Raw genomic sequence first — 18,739 nt, forward strand, 5'->3', positions numbered from 1 at the left:
GAAATTCCAAAATCAAATTTCTTGCTCACACATGCACTGGTAACTACCCTAGTCTTATCAAGTACATTAATATCAATAATCAAGAGTCTATAAATACACAGATTTAGCTAGTTTTGTATTTAAAAGAAATCATTCATAGCTTCTCATAGATTATGTATGGAGGACCTGTGTATTTTCTATTTTGCCTGGGAGTTCTTGTGTGTTATCACTATATACCTAGGGAGTCCAAGACGGGAACTTTCCAGAGAGTGTTTTACGTTGCATGCTGCACTGGCACTGGAAGGCTTGAGTGTCAGCGTGTGCTTTTTAAGTCAGATATTTCTCTATCGAGTCTTACTCAAGTCAGCAGATATGTAAAGAAACCGGTGAGTGGCAGAGATCGAATTTTATGCGGATCGGACTGTTTATTTAAACCCTACGCCATCCTCTACTTTAGTCGATGGCACGAACATTGCTCACACAAGTGAAAGCCGTGCCGTATATTTGCAATATACGCACTGCACGCTAAGGGAGCCGTCATTATTTATGGCCTGGGGGGTCGGAGGAATCTGAGGGGGGGTCACTCAAAAAATCGAAAGCTACAAGGGGGGGTTGCTCAAAAGTGGAGAACAAGAAAGGGGGGGCTACTCAATTTTGTTGACATGTATTGAAGCATTTAGTGGAGTTACGAATTAATACAACAATAATAGTAAAGATATGTATATTCATACCCGGTATTTGTGTACACACACACACACACACACACACACACATAATATATATATGTATATAAATCATAATACAGGTGGTTTCAAGTAGAAACTAAAATCTCATTACACTATGTGTTTCACGTTATTGTGATCTTCAGATGAGAATGATCAGCTATTCGACGTGGCAAGCCTTATGTTAGAGGCTAGTACTGAGTACATTTTTCAGTATTTCCTGATTAAAGATTGATATACTTGCCTGATCATTAATGAGAAACGTCTGCTTTCTATATTCTACATTGTATAGGTTACCGATAGGGGAAAATGTGTAAAGCAAGCTTATTCTGATGCTATAAAGTTTAAAACCAGTTGAATGCCTTGACAACAAACCCATCTTTTATTGCAGGAAAATAATAATAAATAATAAATGTGAATAAATGTATGTCTGTCGCTATTTTTTCGGTTTCAAAAAATATAGTTGAAATCAGTGAACTGAAATATAAGTTTTGGAATACTGTCTCAGATTTATTTTCCTTTGAGTTTTTTATACGAAAAAAAATACTCCCCAAGTGCCACCAAATAACACCATTTTAATCTCTATTTCTCAAAAGCTCCAATGGCAGGAGGGGGACAACCCCTCCTGACCTCCCCCGCGACCGCTTATGCGGTCTTTTGTGGTGCTTTCGCACCACATCTTTCCCCATTTGAAAAAAAATCCTACAGAATAACTGCATGTCACCAGAGCACTGGATACAGGACCTGTACATCAGCCCCTGCCACAGCAATCGGAACCTCCTTCCGACAAAGACCTATACCACAGGGTTTAATCAGGGTCTGTACAGGGCCTGTCGCAGCAGCAATCCATTTTACTGTACAGATATTTAACTTTCCCAATTTTTTTTGGGGGGGCGGGGGTCACTCAAATTTTCTGTAGCAGAGAGGGGGGGGTTACTCAAACACGTCATGGTTGGCAGGGGGGGTTACTCGAAATTTTGGACTTTCGAAAGCAATTCCTCCGACCCCCCCAGGCCGTAAATAATGACGGCTCCCTAAGATGATAATATCACCACAAGTTGAAAGCTGATCTTTCTGCAGCAAATTGTGTGTTAACTGTGAACTTTATTCCGTTTATGAGTTCAGTCAGATGTCTGAGATTATCATGAGAACATTATTTATGATTGTTCCACTGAACTTTTGTTGATGCGCGGAGTTAGCAGAGGAAGACTTCAGATTAGTTCGGCATGTCCCGACCGGAAGTAAACAAAGATCTAAGATGGCTGCTCCCGTGGTAGCTGAACTGGACGCTGCTTAGCAGTGAATTGCGTGTGTTGTCGCCGACTTTCATGTGCAGACATTACACGGGACTTACAATTGTGCTCATCATCGAACATTAGTTAAAGTCGCGTGTGAACTATTTGTGTTTCCCAGCCGCGTGGTCAAGTCTGAGGTACCTCTGCGGTAACATTAAGTTTTCCATAGAAATTGTTAAGCATTTAGAAAGGGTTTGAACAGAGTTTTTGTTCTGCAAGTGTGTTCGACTCCTGCCATCGGGAGGTCGATCAGTACGGTTATTGTTACCATGGAGTAATATTTATAGTTTTGAAGTACGGTTTTACTATTTTATATGTAGACCCCGATATTTGACACAATATAGTAATATACAGAAGTTGTTTGTTACATTATATGACTGTGTGTGTTGGTTCCTCATTTCATGCCCCATGCTGTGTAGCCCTTCGTACAGGTGTGTGCACGTGTGTTCCCAGCATTATATGGCCTCTACCACAGCCCTGCAATGGTCTTTGAACAGACTTGAGGTCTCTGTGGCCTGGATCTGGACCGCAATGAAGACTAAACGGTCTTTTTGGCCGAAATTCTGCTATATTGGGGCAAAATCCTTTCCCTGCCTACCTTTACCTCCTAACCAATCCCAGAAAAGATGCGATTGACTTTTCCTTACGTCCAAAACCGCTCATTTTCTGAAACATAACATAATCGACAAGTTGTTTACCCATCGAGATCCCTATTCTGAATCTCGCTGCAGAGGCCCCAGTTATCTCCACAGCCTGTTGCAGGGCTGTGGTGGAGGCCGTATACGCCAGGAACACACAGACCTGTACTCAGGGCTACATGCTCTGTTGCTGCTCTAGAGAGTTAATGCCAGTCTTGGACTTGTTGGCCCTGCTGGAGAAATAAATTTGGCTGAGCTTCGGTCGGTTATTATTCTGCCGTCTCGAAACATCGGTTACACAAGCAACATTTCGGTGAAATTCCAAAGTCAATTTTGTTTTCCATAACTCAACACAAACCTTTGTAAAATTTGACCCCCCTTCAATCATTGATTGTAAAATTTGACCCCCCCTAAAAAGCGGTTTTGTAAAAGTCAACCCCCCTGATTACCACCGGCCCCCCTCCCCGTAAATAACGAATGCTCCCTTAATAATCATTCGTGCAAAACGGTCATCAAAACTTCAGGAAAAAAGGGAATAAAGGAAATTTACCGCAGCAATCCAACAAAAACGTGGTGATACACATAAGCAAAGGCAATTTAACTTTGTTCATACAAAGTCAATGCTACCATCGGTCATGCAAGATGAACGGCTTCTGCTTTATGAGACATCCAGCAGTGTTTTGTTTATTTACCATCGGTCATGCAAGATGAACGGCTTCTGCTTTATGAGACACCCAGCAGTGTTTCGATAAACAAAGTGTAAGATGATCTTATGCACTAGCGATAGTGCTGTCAGCTAATCACTTGCCGATATAGGGATATTCCCAGCGGTTTCCTTATGTTTATAGGGACTTCGGTGTTCCAAGTTTTATTGCGCCAGGAATAAGTCACCCCTCATGGGTAGGCGGCGCCAACGTCAGTAAAGTGGAGGTACCCAAGAGGTGACCGGAAATGATGATTGACAATTTTTATGGACTGTGATAACACAATTGGTGTGTGTTATCACAGTCCCTCCACTCACTGAGGGACTGTGGTCTAATAAAGCGTCTGACAATACAGATATGCTGCTTGGGCGAACGATAACGTTTATTTAAATGGACTTTTATAATGTCGTACAGCATAGCCAGTGGAACGAAAGACTGCCTACAATTAAAACACCCCTAACCATCACCACTACGCTAAACATTTACATAGGTAAGCGATTTCAGTTACTTCTACACCGAACGGAGTCGATGCCAATATAACTTCAAGCATGCGCATTATTATGAAGTGTTCATTTATCGTATCCGGGTTCACGTGTCCAGTCATCTAACAGTCCAGTGTCTGGTCAACGACAAGTGCTTAACACCAACCGACGTCCCAGAAATGATCGAAATTATCGGGATTGGCAGCCTCGGTCTCGTCAGGCCAGTAGGTCCATGCGATAGCTTCATAAGGCTTAAGTTTCTCGCGAAGTTCAGCAACTTTGTCCGGCATTTCGGAAGCCAAATTCGTTTTCTCCAAGGGGTCATCTAGAAATGAAAGCAAATATTTGTTGAACAATTATATTTGTGTCACCGACCCATTGAAGATGTGTATCTTGAAATGAGAAGTTTCGAGTTTCAGTGTATTTACTTCACTGCGCTTTGTGAGTTATCAACTGACCTGCAAGGTTGTACAAGTATATGTCCGTCCCTTCCTCTTCTTCGGGCGGCTCTATCACCGTTGGCTCTTCAGTGTTGAGTGGTGGGTAATAACCGACTGTGGAAATAATATACAATATCTAGAATTAATGGCCGTAATTTTTTTTGAAATTAATAAATATTGTGTTGTAGTGACTTATAGTGACTCTCTCTCTCTCTCTCTCTCTCTCTCTCTCTCTCTCTCTCCTTTCGATAGTACGAAGTAATTTTTAATTTAACTAACATTTTCTTTTCAGCTTAGCCACTAACAGTATGGTTTAGTTGATAATAATGGCTTGTTTTCTTTGTTAGATTTATTCAGCTAGCTCTTCTGTAACTTTTTATTTTCATTTCCAATGCCCAGTGTAATTTGCTGCTCCTATTGTTTTTAGTGAGTCCCCGCTTTAAAAGGGTTGCAACAAATAAATCAATAAATACTTACAATCTACGTTGGTGTATGAGAATGACGGGAATCCTACCATGAGTTTGTAGTCACCGACTCTGAAAAGCGAAATAGAACGGATTGATCAGCTTTCGAGTAGGTATCTGTGACGACTGTACAATCATGCATCTCTTTTTAATGGTTTTCTATAGTATTGGCATATTTGATGCGCAGTGACTCTAATAAACCGGCACGTATTAAAGATTTGACTATGTGTATTGATAGCATACAGTTGTAAAAGGTTGAAAGACGGTTTCGACAGTGCTTTGGGGTAAACTTAGTTGGAGGAAGTAGCTCCTGTAATCAATGACAATCAAATGTTTGCGAGAACACAGAATTAGTTTTTCTTCCGGCATAGATTGCATGGTTTATTCTCACCATGAACATTACAGCAATACTACCTTGATGGTAGGTCCACATATCTGCCTGCATTCAAGTTCGCACCAAATCTTACCAAAGAATGCCGAAGCATTTATCACTGTGCACTAAACGATGCATGCAGTTGTTTGCATACAAAGTTGCATCACAGGGATTTACTGACGGTTGTTTCACTCACGACAGCCGAGCCCCGCAGGTAATTCCGGACTTCGTGTACACAGAAGTGTTCATCGTGCACCCACTTTGACAGGCTGACAGAACGACTTACCTGATTGCACTGATGTTGGCACCCATTCCGTTATCCCTCGGCAAATCGGCAAAGTCAGTGTCGACAACGATGAGAAATTCAGTGCGAGGAGAATCTGCACCCGTCGAAAATGATTCCCAGACGTTCATGCCATCAATATCTGTAATTGAGATATTGCATTCGTCAATTAGATGAGTAGAACGCCCCTCGAATTGTAAGATTTAAAGTTTTCATCAAACTTAAGCATTCCCTTTCCAACCAAGAATAAAATCTTTCTAGAGTCTCTGTTTGTACTCGAGGTGCCCAAGTTCAGAGGTTGCCATAAAGCCATTATGGTGATAACCGGGAGGGCACATTGTATACATTTTGTGTGTGTATATTATATATATATATATATATATATATATATATATATATATATATATATATATATATATATATATATATATATATATATATCAATCTACTGTTAAGAAACCATGGCTGTACCATGGTTGTGTCCAATTCAAACATCCCAAATGTGTCCAATTTACGTGATCAATCGTATCCATAACTATTCACCTGAAGAAATACCGTTTTCGTTTTGGTAAGCTTCCAGACGTGATTTATTAGTCTTATGCATTGAAAACACAAAAGGCAAGCATAAGAAAACTACCCCACTAGCATTTGTGCGAAATGTTCACCAAAGAAAGATGGACATACGTACCACCAACTTCTCCTCCAACAACTCCTTGGACGAGGGTAGGATACATATCAGTTACATGGAACATGCTGAAAACGAGACAGAATGTCTGTTCAATAAAACAACAACTCAAGCAACGCACGCACGCATGTACATACATACATACATACATACATACATACATACATACATACATACATACATACATACATACATACATACATACATACATACTCTTAAGCAACACTTATTTTAATGGTAAAAACGACATTGGGGACGGTTCAGAATTTACTTCCAGGGGGTGGAGGATTTTCAGGGGGGGGCCAACCATTTTTCTCAAGAAAAAATTAGGGGGGGGCAGACAAAAATATCACAATCTTTTAGGGGGGACAAGGAAAAAAAACATCAATTCAATATTTGCCCAGAATTTCTGATCTCTACAAAAGAGAACCATAGACGCTACCTGGGTGATAGATAAACTCAACATGTTTAGCTGCCAAATTCGGTAATATTCACAGTGGTTTGTTTTATGCATCTACTGCAGTATCTTGTTCTCCTCCCTGAAGCGTCATAATATGTCCAGTATTTAACATGTCAACACAAACCATACAGTGAACAGTCAGGGTTGTTTTTGTTGAAAAGAGATCTCAGATCAAGTCCAGACAAGAATTAATGTGTCAACAATAACAATGGTCATTTATGTTCACAATGGTATGTTGCTAAATACAGCATTGGGTGTTCTATGTAGTGATAGAATAACAAACAAATGCTGATACACAGAGATGAACATTGAACAAATGCTAAAAATTACAGCAAATGTCTTTTTAAGGTTGGGTTTACCTTGTAGCTTGTAAAGCAGTTGAAAGTTGTGTGATAAAGAAGTGTTAATTTATGCAAACGTACGCAAATCACCCGATTTCTTGCAGTCCCTGCAAATCATTCTTTTTATAGTCACATAACCCTGAAATGATTTGTTATATCTGATCATCTATTAAATGTCCACTACAGTTCCTGCAACAAGTTAGACTGGATATGTCTATGGTGTGTAAGCATGCATGTATATATTAGGGGGGCATGGAAAAAACCCAGGAAAGATGAGGGGGGCCATAGATTTTTTCTATAATTTACTAGGGGGGGGGTCGTGGAAAAAAATCACCAGAAAATAGAAAATCCTCCACCCTCCCCCTGGAAGTAAATTCTGAATCGTTCCTTACCCCTCATGGGTGTATCCAGTCTTCTGTATGCCATAGCCGGAGACAAATCCTTGCAGTCTAATTCCACCGTCGAAGTATGTGCCTTTGTTTCCTCTGTATGGATGATTGGAACATCCTTCACTGGTGTCACCTCCGTTCTAAACGATTTTGAACCAGACAAAGATATCGTCAGGAGGGGCTAAACAGTGACGAAGAGCATGGGCATAGGGACGCGTTATCTTCCGAGTTCTGTCAGGCGCGGGCGCTGCAACCTCTGACGAATTTGGGTACTATGAATAGTTGTACACACACTCTTACTCATAAGAGCATTTTATATAAGAACAGCGGCAATACACTTAATCTTGAAATATTATTTTTTACCACCAGATGGAAATATGAACATTTAATTATAATTAATATGCTATTATGAACACGCAAACGTTGAAAATAACTGTCGTAAAAGATCCCGTCATAGAGCTTGAAAGTGAGTACTGATAGTCATAGTACCAACATTCGTCATCAATCACGTATCGCCGTAACGTATCCGCGTAAATCATGTAAATGTGGCGACACTCGAAAGAATACACGTCCCTGTGGGCATGGAGAACATTGGGATACCCAGTGGTTGTGAAACTTGTACATGAATAAGTGGAAAGGAGAGTGCTCATCGTCGGACTGTAAGCTTCAGGTAGAGTGCGCCTCGACATGCTCGAGTCTCAGAGCAGATATTCAGACTCTCAAACATTTACAATAAGCTTATTCTTTTGGTCTATCGTTTGTGGAGGCTCATTTTGAAGCTTATGGAGTAAATACAGCTTAGCTTTGTGAACATTAGGAATTTAATTTTCCCCATAGACTTAACAAGGGGATGATGGCCATTTTGAGTTTCAAATATCGGTAAATATTGGGTAATTTGTTTTTCTAGTACCACATTTTGCACCCCTGATTATCATTCTTGATGCTTTAAGAAAGTGGTTGAAAATTGACCCAAGGAAAGGTTGAGCAAAAAGTTAAAATGTTTCATTTTCGAGGCAAAAACTACCTTAAGATTAGTATTATTATCGTCATCGAGAAGAATAAAACGTCATTTTTATATTGATTATCAGTCTGACATCTAAAAACGGATCATTGTAAAATGGATAGGCTCCATTTCGATACAATTATGGAATATGCATGCGAAATTAAAGGCACCTGAAGGGGCTCTTGTTTTACTACCAAGAGCTCGTTTCCTCTTTCCGTCGTTTAAATACACGGTAACAATAATTTACAATATCACTAAAAGGATATTGTTAGTGGGCCGTCCTTTGAACTGAGCGCTTGTGAGAAGAGAGTAATAATTTTTGACGACTTACATCGGAATGGAAGATAAATAAAGTGTTGTCCAACATTCCCTTTTCAGTCAGCGCGTCAACAATGTTGCCAACGATCGTATCCATGTAGGTAATTTGTCCTGCATAATGCAAATGAAATTTTATTTTATCTTCTATCACTTCTACATCATCATCTGTCCCTTGTTTTCGTTCGACAAACAAAACACATGCGCAGAAAGTTACCGATATTTAACAAAGGGGAGAAAGGCGTATTATAGAAGCTCACACACCAAAGAGGCAGACATGCAATGAGATTTACTGAGGCCGTTGTGTACGACTTATTGTCAAAATAATACTTTTTCGGTGATCAAGTAATTACATGTACCTAAACGGTGAATGTGACTATCTTGTCTATGTGACCAATGAGTACAAACGTGAACGTGGTCGGATGAAATGCGTCTTTACACCAAAAGCTCAAATAAGCTTTATAAAGAGGAAATCGTTAAAGGACCAGAAAAGGTTACACAGAGTACGAAGAATAAAATAGATTAAACTTGTACCGTAGTAAGTCCTTCGGTTGTTATCAACAATAGTCGGATACATGTCATAATACATCTTTGGTACCTGCGTCATAAAATAAAATCAAAATTATCAATATGAATGACAAAATTGTTTTACATACCTGGAGTGAGCCCAGCTCAAATAAAGGGCAAAGAAATATAAAAGTAGAAATTTACAAACATTGGTGTTTCAATATATTTTCGTATGTTCTAGCTGTGCCATGTTGGCAATACAAGTGAATCACAAGGTTTGATAACAAGCAAGGTACAAGCGCCCCCCCCCCCCCTAGTCCCCATCTGATTTGAACCACATGCCATCTTGTGACTGTGATTAAAACATATGAGTTTGGAAAAGTAAAAGATATCATGAACATGATCGGGAGAGCCGCAGAGCAGAGTCGCTTGCGTGAGCATGCAAAATCAAACTGAGACGAGACCGCAACCCTTCAACGTTTGAGTTGTGTAGGGTCGTTGTAGCGATCCCTTAGTGGTCCCTCCATTTGATTTTGTAAACATTCCTCGGCATACCGACCTCGGTCATTCCAGGCTTATGGAATATGAAGGGCGCCGTATATGTTGACAAACAGAGTGAATCGTTTTGATAACAAAGGTGTGTTCACTTGTGGCAAAATAAAAGACAGTTCTTACGTCTCTTGGGGCGTGTGGCAGCTGGAAGGCACAGTACTGGAACATGGGAATGGATGGATCATGATTGTTGATATTCGCAAGCATCTCCCTCTCAAACAATGCCTAAATGATTAAAGAACAAATGTTTGGTTCGTTACAAAAAGTTCATTTAGAAGTTTTCTTGGAGACGTGAAATTACATACAAGATTAATAGTAGAGCAGTCGGACACTAGTAAAGGTCGTTCAAGTACCCGGATGGAGACTGTACACAAAAAGAGGGAAGGAATTATGATTTATGACTGAGTACCTCATGGTTTCAAAAGACATACATTAAAGTAGTACGCACCTATAAAGTGAAAGATTTAGACTTTTTGCTCAAACTTTCCTCGGTGAAACTTTTTCAACCATTCTCTTACGAAATTAAGAATATTAATCAGGGGGGTCACCAATATTTCAAATTCGCAATGGCCGCTATACCCTGTGCATTATTTTCAATTTTCGTCAAAACTAAGACAAGTGGTACTCCGAAGAGGATTGTAAAAATTAAGAGTCCGAATACCTTTTCAAGGGCATTTCGACAGGAACAACCACTTTATTTCCAAAGAGAAGTCAGAAATCATTTGAAATGGGCCGAAGCTACAGATAACGAAGCAGCTGTCCAATAGAAGTTGTCGAGTTGTGAACCCATACAAACCGTGTCAAATAAGAACTGCGATTGTCTAGAACACAGTGCCCTCACAGTCCCAGTGGAGGGACTGTGTCTAGAATTAAGGTAGAATGCGCCCCCAGGGACAAATATTCGTTCTCTCAAACTTTTACTGTAACAATAAAAATTTGGTCCACCCCTTGTAGGGGCTCATTCTAAAGCTAATGGAGTGAATAAAGTTTTCAACAGCTTAATTTTGTGAAAGTCGAAATTTTATTTTCCCCATAGAGATAACACCGGGATGGCGGCCATTTGAATTTCAAGTGTCGATAAATATTGGGCAACTTGCTTCTCTGGTACTAAATTTTGCACGGTGACCTCTGATTTTATCCTTACTTTCGAAAGGGAATGGTTTAAAGTTTCCTTGAGAAAAGTTTTAACAAAAGCTAAAGTCTTTCAATCTCGAGGCGCGAATTACCCTGTCGCACATAGGCCTAATTCTTTCCTAACATATCGGCGCCTGTGTGGAGCTTTTATGTCCAAGCAAGCTTTGGTGTAAGAAGACATGAAGCGCAGTGTTTTTATTAGTAAGAGCCGACTCCCTGAAAGAAAAGAAAGATACTTACGGAAGTGTAAATACAGGCATCTTCGGCATTGTCTACTGGTTCGCCATCATCGTGCAAGTCAAATCCGAACATTTTAATACCATCTCTCTTTGGACCTTAGCAGAAAGAAAATTCGAGATTTTGAATGTGAGAGTGGCGGTCGGTAGCTGTTTAATACCACAGCAACAGTAACTGTTGCTTTCATAGATTTGCTGGTAGTCAACTCATTTAGCAGTTGTCAAATAATATGGAGTTATTACTAGTTAGATTTCAGTGACACTTCAGATGGTACTAGTCAGATATTATGGTAATTGTAGTAAAATAAAGTATTAAAGAGAAGCGGCGTAAACGGATATTTAAAAATAATGGCGGTTGTCAGACTTGAGGGCGATATTGTGGCATGCAGACGGGAGTGATGGCGGTCGTCACCATACAGTTGTAGCCTGTAGTGAACGTTATGATACATTTGAAGAAGATTGTATAGTTGTCGGTTGTTGTTGGATGTCGAGGATACAGTTCAGTTAAGGGGCCACCGGTGCTTTGCTGAACGTGGTGGACAAAACGGTGAAATCGTCGTGGCGTTTGCAGACACGTGTGCGGAATCCTGTTAACGTACACGATGTCAAAATATGCGGAATATCATAAACACCCTCAATATACTATTAGCGCCTACAAAAGGTGTCGTTAAACCGTTGTTGAAAATCGGGAACGTCGACCAACTTATGTAATATTTTTCCTTCGCCCAATTGCCTGATGTCTTTCAAATTTGCTAGACAAAATAAGCACCAACTGTCAGAAAATGGAATACAAGAACTTAGTTCTTACCGACTTCTGAAGTGGTGTGGGAATAGTAGTAAGCGCCTCCTTGGTAGAATCCATAGTAGTGATCAAACCCACGCATTTCTCCCGTCGGTATGAATGACTCATTACAGAATCCCTGATGCCATCTGGTAAAGAGAAGTCATTTATCGGTATCCTCAAGACCAAAAAGTCATAGCATATCTTTGAGTCGTGTTCATCAGATTTATTTCACGTGTACAGTGGACAGACGTAAATGGCACATCAAGTTAGTCTTGGTTAGGCTTTATTAATACGACAGTAATACAATCAATGGTATATGTTAATTTACTTTGACGTTACCCTTTGCGAGATTCGAGGAGCATGTTGGGGAACAAAACCTGAACAGATTCTAGGTTTTTCTTTAACAGTGTCAGGCAATCGTGCTGCAATGCAATGCGAATGGCATTCTACTTTATGTACATTTTGTGCGAAAGACCTGAGGTAGCATATGAACTCATGACAGGTAAACACTTACTGGCATTGTGAGCGTCGTGAGAAAAATGGATGATTGATTTATTGTAGACTAATGTTTTATAAATATTTGCACACTCAAAACATTCAGTGTTACATACTTTCCGACTCCGTATGTTGCATAGCCGTTGTCCTTCAGTCTCTTCGGTAAATATGGTAGGTCTGTGGGCACACCGTGGGGGACGTTACCCATGAATACCAGATGCTATGAACGAACAGAACACGTTCCATCAATGAGTTGAAAATAAGGTAAAGATGATGAAACCATACCGAGAACACTCATTTTACTCTGTTACATTCTCCCGACACGTTTTGGCGTAAGCCTATGTTTTGTATATAGTGAAATTCCATAATATTTGCAGCGGTGTTGTACAGAAGAAAATCTCTGACTTCAAATGACGTTTTGCTTAATGCGACATCTCAGAACACTTTTGCACGAGCAAAATGGAACACCCAAATTACCAACAGGACAGTATGAACCACTTTTCGGTAGTGCAAGACGAGGTAAGACAAATAAGACCATTTGATGTATAAAGAACACTAGTCTATTTAGTTTATCGTATGTTTCATAAAGTGACTTCAAGTATACTGTAGTGAATCATAAAGGAAAACGCTGTATGCAAAGCTCTCAACAATCTACACAACTTCTTTCTGTGATATTTCACAGGTCCGCTCAAGCTGCATGGACGCTCACTTAACTTGATACGGGTAGTTTGGGAAAAGAAAATCTCAAAGGCTGATCAAGAAGTTTTCTGGTATTGACAGCAGAGTCTTATGAACCAGCGATGAATGAGACTATGTACCTGTGAGCCAATGCTGGAAGCGTACTTTCCGGTCAGCAATGAAGAACGGGTCCTGGAATTAGACGATAAACACGGACTTGCATTAGATGTTCTACATTTTCCACGAATCAAACGTGCAATATCTAAATGAAAATTTGAAATATTACGTGACAATTCAAAAGCTTGCAAATTTTATAAACAAATCGAATGGATAGATCTTTAAAAACTACAGACTACGTGTCAAGTTTTGTGTCGATCGGTGAAAAAGAGATTGATTTAAAAATGAACTCAAACCATCAATACTCACGGACTGCATGCGGACATGCCGTATAAGTTTTTCAAGATGACACCTTTATCGGCAAGATCTTGCAGGTTTGGGGTTTGGATGGTTTCGTCCTGCCAACTCACGTCGTTGTATCCTAGGCGAAGGGAAACACAGGTTTGACTATTTGTTGCAATCGATTAGGGTTATGGCAACGATTTGCATGTTACTACATACAGCAAGGACATACAGATAGACATGAAGAGTAAGAGTGAGTTACTGCAGAACAGGCAGAGACTGCCTGGGGAAGGAGGGAGAGAGACAGAGAGACAGAGAGAGGGAGGGAGAAGGAGGGAGGGAGGGAGGGAGACAGACAAACAGGGACAGACAGACAGACAGACAGACACAGAAAGACAGACAGACTGACAGACATGCAGACAGGCAAACAAAAGGACAGGCGGACATAGATAGACAGACAGACAGACAGACAGACAGACAGACACAGACAGACAGAGACTGACAGACAGACGGGCAAACAAAAGGACAGGCGGACATAGACAGACAGATAGACAGACAAACAGAGATTGGTAAGGGAGGGAAGAAAACAGCAAAATAACGACAAAGGAAAAGAGCAATGCACAAAAACAGAAAAATCACCTACAATGGAAAGAGAAACAGAGAAGAGGCATAAAAAAGTGAAGAATGACGAAATGTGTGGGAAAGGAGGAAAACAAACAGTTAAGCAACTGCTGAATCCACAAGTCAAATGGTCGTCACATTTTAGATTTATTTTCCTGAAAAGAAATATTTCAACTTACCTAAATCGTCAGCGAGCAGGTATATGATATGGGGTGTGTCGCATAAGCCTGGAAATTTGAAGAAAACGATATTTGCAAATTGGTAAATGATCAAACGAGTAACTGGGACAAAAAGATGTTAATACGAAAATTTTAAGTTAAGGTAATGTAAACAGTTTTTTGAAAAAAAATTCGCATAAAAAGACGACAGTCAACTAAATTATTCTTACATTGTTGAATGCTCACGGATAACAGGAAAACCAATAGCACCCGCATGGTGAATTTTCTCGGCCGACGGTGTGTAGAATAAGATCTTATAGGGGAAGAAAAAAAACAGTGCTGAAACAAAAATGGTTCGAAAAAAAGCCCGCAACTGTATACTCAATAATTCTTGTGGCATTAAGTTTCTATCCGTTCTGGATGATTTTCATAGAATCTGTCAGCAAAGCGATTTCTCCCGGAGGTGAACTTTGAAGAAGAATCCAAATATGTGGCATTAACGGCACTTGGTCCTATCAATGGGTTGTTATCTATTTACACATTTGAAAAAATAGTGTAAATATTTTAGTGTAAGAGCGATAGCCTTACTTTTTTGAAAACGCATCGTCCAATGTAATACGCAATAACAACTGGATTTCCGAACGGGTGACTTTCCAAAGTCGACAGTTTCTCTTTGTTCACGCGTACGTGACATCCGCTTGTCTGTGCAGCAGCGAAGGGCAACTGACAATGGTCTACCTACCTGACGTTGAATCTTCTCTGTGGGGTTCGGAGTTCCCGGAGGAGCTGTGCCGATCTTCTACCGCGACCGCTGTTTAAGAACGATCCAGAATCAACTTATTTGCATAAAGTCTGCATAGCTCTGCACTTTCTAAATTTTACTATGATTTGCATACGTCGTTTCCGACTTCTGAAAAACGTTTTCGCCACATAGCGTAAAACGCGGGTTGGTCAAAGGCATGGCACGTTCGTCCTTGACAAGGAGTTGACTTCTGTCTGATTAATCTTCACTAGACAGAGAGATAAAGACAGACCCTTCAAAATCATGCAACCTTATGAACTGCCCTTCAAATTGTACAAAAACCTTAAAAAGCACTTCCGAAAGTGTTCAGATAATTTTAAAGTCCATTAACCTGGCACATTCTAATTTTATGAGGGAATTTTTTATTTAGTTTGTCGCAAGATGTATTTTTAGCGTTTTCAAACGTGAAATTTATCAGCTATTCTTTTCCATACTCAGATCGTTGCGAGGGTCGTAAAAGTGTACAAATTACTAACCTTTGCGAGGACCAGGAATTAAAAACACGAAACGCGGTAATGACGTGAAATGACGCTTATGATGCCATCTAAGGTGTGTGATGAAAACAACCGCAAACTACTTTTTTAAATCTTTAATTTGTATACCACTTTTATTTCGATTGATTTGTGAATTAGGAACGCAGAAGTTCTCGACGTGGCATCGTTTATCGCCCTTCATCGACTGGGAATCGTTTTGTAAAAATGAGGCAAGACATATACGAAAACTGTTCAACATAAACCCTAGCATTCAAATAGCATATTTCACAAGTCGTCTTATTTGAGACCTTACATCAACTATAAAACGGAAAAAGTTTGCCGTCGACATTCAATATGAATGATGATCCAGTCCGATACAAGAAAAAGGACACATCATGACAGGTGACATGGCAAACGTATATTGTATTTGGTATTGCTTCTCAATATTCATGTCATTATATATTTATCTTTTTATTTATTTATTTATGCGTTTGGAGTTCCATCATGTTCATCGTTTGATGATTTTTTTCATCAACTGGCATTCTATGGCATATGTATATGTGTGTAAGTCGATATGAAGTCGCATAAGTTAGTTTTTTCTCAGTATTTGCCCAGTATTTGGTATTTGCCTCGCCGTTGTTGAGAACTCATGTTTTATTCAACCATCGCAATGATGTTAGAAAGATGTTGAACACCTACATTTCTCACCTGCGTATCGCCAACACAGGGTGATGTTTGAAAGGCTCACATTTTCAACACACAGACACACTGAATGCAGCAAAAACTGACGGCAAAATCTACATGCGAAGTAAAGCAGTTTGGCTAGTAAGGCTAGTGTTGATCCTAAATTAATTAGGATCAACACTAGCCTTACATTGTTCTGTATTTGTCTGTATTCTCCTTCAACCTGATGAAGTCCTACTTTTAGGACGAAACGTTGTATCAAAATTACAGACAGAATAAACAGAAAATATACAAGCAGATCAGTAGACGTGTGCAATTTTATTCATCCGCTATTACCAAACCACGCTACGAACAACACTAGGAGCTATCTGTACATCTCAAGTATACGTGTACAAAGGGTAAGTATAGATACAAGGCCGCCCTGAGAACGAAGCATGGGGATGTCTCTCAACGTTTGAAAATACTGTATATCTTCATCATTCAGACTTTTGATCGAATGATTCCTTCAACGTCGGTACTAAAGCCGACGCGGCACGACGTTTTCCGACACTTCGCCGAACAGCAATTACAAAACTCGTATTTTCCCTGGTACTTGCTCATCTAAAAAGATTCTTTGCAACATCTGTCATCGTCACTATTTTAAAATGCGAGTCACACTCTTTTTGAATAAAACTTCAACGATGTCGACAGGTCTTTCCACTTTATCCTCAGCCTTTTCGCAGTTGAGCCATACTCTGTTTTAGGTCGAGAAAAAAGACATTTCATCTGCAAACCTTATCAGCGTCGACATCGTAACAGGTGTTGCCACAGACCCACACGTAAAAGCCGCCAAAGCTGCTGAAACAAAACAACCTATACTTTACCAAGGAGAAAGCTTAACAGAATGTTCCAAGAGTTAGGTAAAATATTCGTCTCACTTTGTCGGAGATAACAAAATAACTTATCTCAACAGACAACATAGAAGACTCCAGTCTCCATAATCAAAGTATATTTTTCGTCATTATGCAGTATAAATTGCACAAGGGGAATCAGCGCCCATTTTGTTGACAGAGAAAAATTGCCCATAACTTTAGATGATTAGGATAATGTAAATGCGAATTGAATATTTTTCAACGGTGATATTTCACGAGAAAGTTGAATGGAAAGGGCTTGTTTTTCCGTGGATTATGGTGAGATCTGAGTGACGGGATTTGATTATCACTGTAAACAAAAGGCATATTTTATAAGCGGGTTCTGACAACCGCTGACACTGGTAGACTTTTGCGCGCGTCGTAGCGGCGCGTTGTTGAAGAAAACATTAACAATAATACATATCAAATTTCCTATACATAAATCAATGTGTAAGAAAATGACCATCTGCCGGCTATACGTTCTTACTAAAATTGATTGACATACATACGTCACAGTTTATTGTGCAATGTTTTCATCAATCAACAGAAACGTACACGTGTACTGATGACCGAAAATGGAAAATGGAATATGCTGCGGCGTTGAAGTATCATGCGAACATCTTATAAATTAAGTTGACATTTCTATCATGCTATATGTTTTGGTAAAAACTTTGAACGGAATCGGTGCTGCCATTATCTCATTTTTAGCTATTAAGGGAAAGCAACCCAACACACTGTTCATATATTGGTTGTTTGCGTTTAATGTATGGTAGTATGTAGAGTATTTTTTGTTTCACTGTCTTGCGTATGGAACCTATGAGGCACGGCGAGACTCGACTGTATGTGCGTGCCAGTCTGTACTCCAGAGTGGAGAGACTGCTTACAACTCTACGATTCTTGAACGCTGTTTCGAATTTTTGCCAGACTTTCTTCATCAGTCGCCTCAAGTTCATCTTCACTGTCTTCAGTGGAAAATTTGTGTGGAATAATAGGCAGATTGTATGTATTCCTATGTTGTCCCACTGGAAGTTTTTTCTTTCATCCTGGATGCAAGGATTTTGTTTTATTGTGTTCAAGATACTGTTCATATTGTGTTTACTAGATTGAGAGATAGATATATGTTGTCGTCAACATGTTTTTATGTTGTAGGTTTCTGTTAAAATGTTGTATTTTTCTGTATTGTAAGTTGTCTGTCGTGAACTTTGTGTGAAATCACTGGCTGACGAGTTATTTTTGACCGATTGTTGACCCTGATATTTGACTTTGATATAAAAAAAACTGTGACGTAAAACATTTTGTGGGCGGTCATATCGGATCATACCACAAATTGAATAGACATGCAAGTGTGCGCCATACTTGGTGTTTCTTATGCTTTGACTAGTCTTGGTTACCCTGGCTGCAATACGGGCCTTTCATCCTTTCATCCGGCGGGCGCCCGGATGAGAACCCCGCAGAGCAGTCTGGGTAACCGAGACCGGTTTTTGAGCAGTCGGCTAAAGCATGTCTGAGAGATGGTTCCAAACATCAGAAGAACGGAAAGAAATGGCTAGATCAAATTGCAAAGCCAACTTATTTCAGTGTCACCGTAAATTGTCTTTGCACCATCTTTGAATAAAATTGCCTTTCATATGTCTGAGTAATGGCCGCGGAAATAAAAAAAAAACATATAGCCGCTATAGGCCGCCATACTTGATCAATGTAAAAACATGTCCGCTACAGTGCAAACGCAGTAGATACCCCTGAGGTGCAAAGG

The 18,739-nt window shown here is 39.8% G+C and overlaps 1 protein-coding gene across 1 annotated transcript; it reads right to left on the reverse strand.

Moving 5' to 3' along the window:
* Positions 1–3,696: 3,696 nt before the first annotated feature.
* On the reverse strand, positions 3,697–15,045 carry LOC139147716 (arylsulfatase B-like). Its single transcript, XM_070718882.1, has 17 exons — positions 14,880–15,045; positions 14,368–14,450; positions 14,159–14,206; positions 13,386–13,497; positions 13,100–13,151; positions 12,398–12,501; positions 11,811–11,932; positions 11,007–11,101; positions 9,756–9,857; positions 9,108–9,171; positions 8,590–8,687; positions 7,259–7,395; positions 6,069–6,133; positions 5,384–5,522; positions 4,738–4,796; positions 4,279–4,374; positions 3,697–4,145 (listed from the first exon to the last, which is right to left on the reverse strand). The coding sequence occupies exons 2-17, from the start codon at positions 14,411–14,413 to the stop codon at positions 3,976–3,978; spliced, it is 1,509 nt and encodes a 502-aa protein (XP_070574983.1). The 5' UTR covers positions 14,414–14,450; positions 14,880–15,045; the 3' UTR covers positions 3,697–3,975.
* Between the last annotated feature and the right edge of the window lie 3,694 nt (positions 15,046–18,739).

Source organism: Ptychodera flava, chromosome 13 (genome assembly GCF_041260155.1).
Source record: "Ptychodera flava strain L36383 chromosome 13, AS_Pfla_20210202, whole genome shotgun sequence".
Classification (NCBI taxonomy): Eukaryota; Metazoa; Hemichordata; class Enteropneusta; family Ptychoderidae; genus Ptychodera; species Ptychodera flava.

Bases quoted from the DNA above. Each gene is read 5' to 3' on its own strand.
- LOC139147716 (XM_070718882.1), bottom strand. From the start codon at position 14,413: ATGCGGGTGCTATTGGTTTTCCTGTTATCCGTGAGCATTCAACAAT. The intron at 11,933-12,397 runs GTATGTAACACT...TCTCTTTACCAG, and splicing joins GCAACATACGGAGTCGGAAA to ATGGCATCAGGGATTCTGTA. The intron at 6,134-7,258 runs GTAAGGAACGAT...TCTCGTTTTCAG, and splicing joins ACTGGATACACCCATGAGGG to CATGTTCCATGTAACTGATA.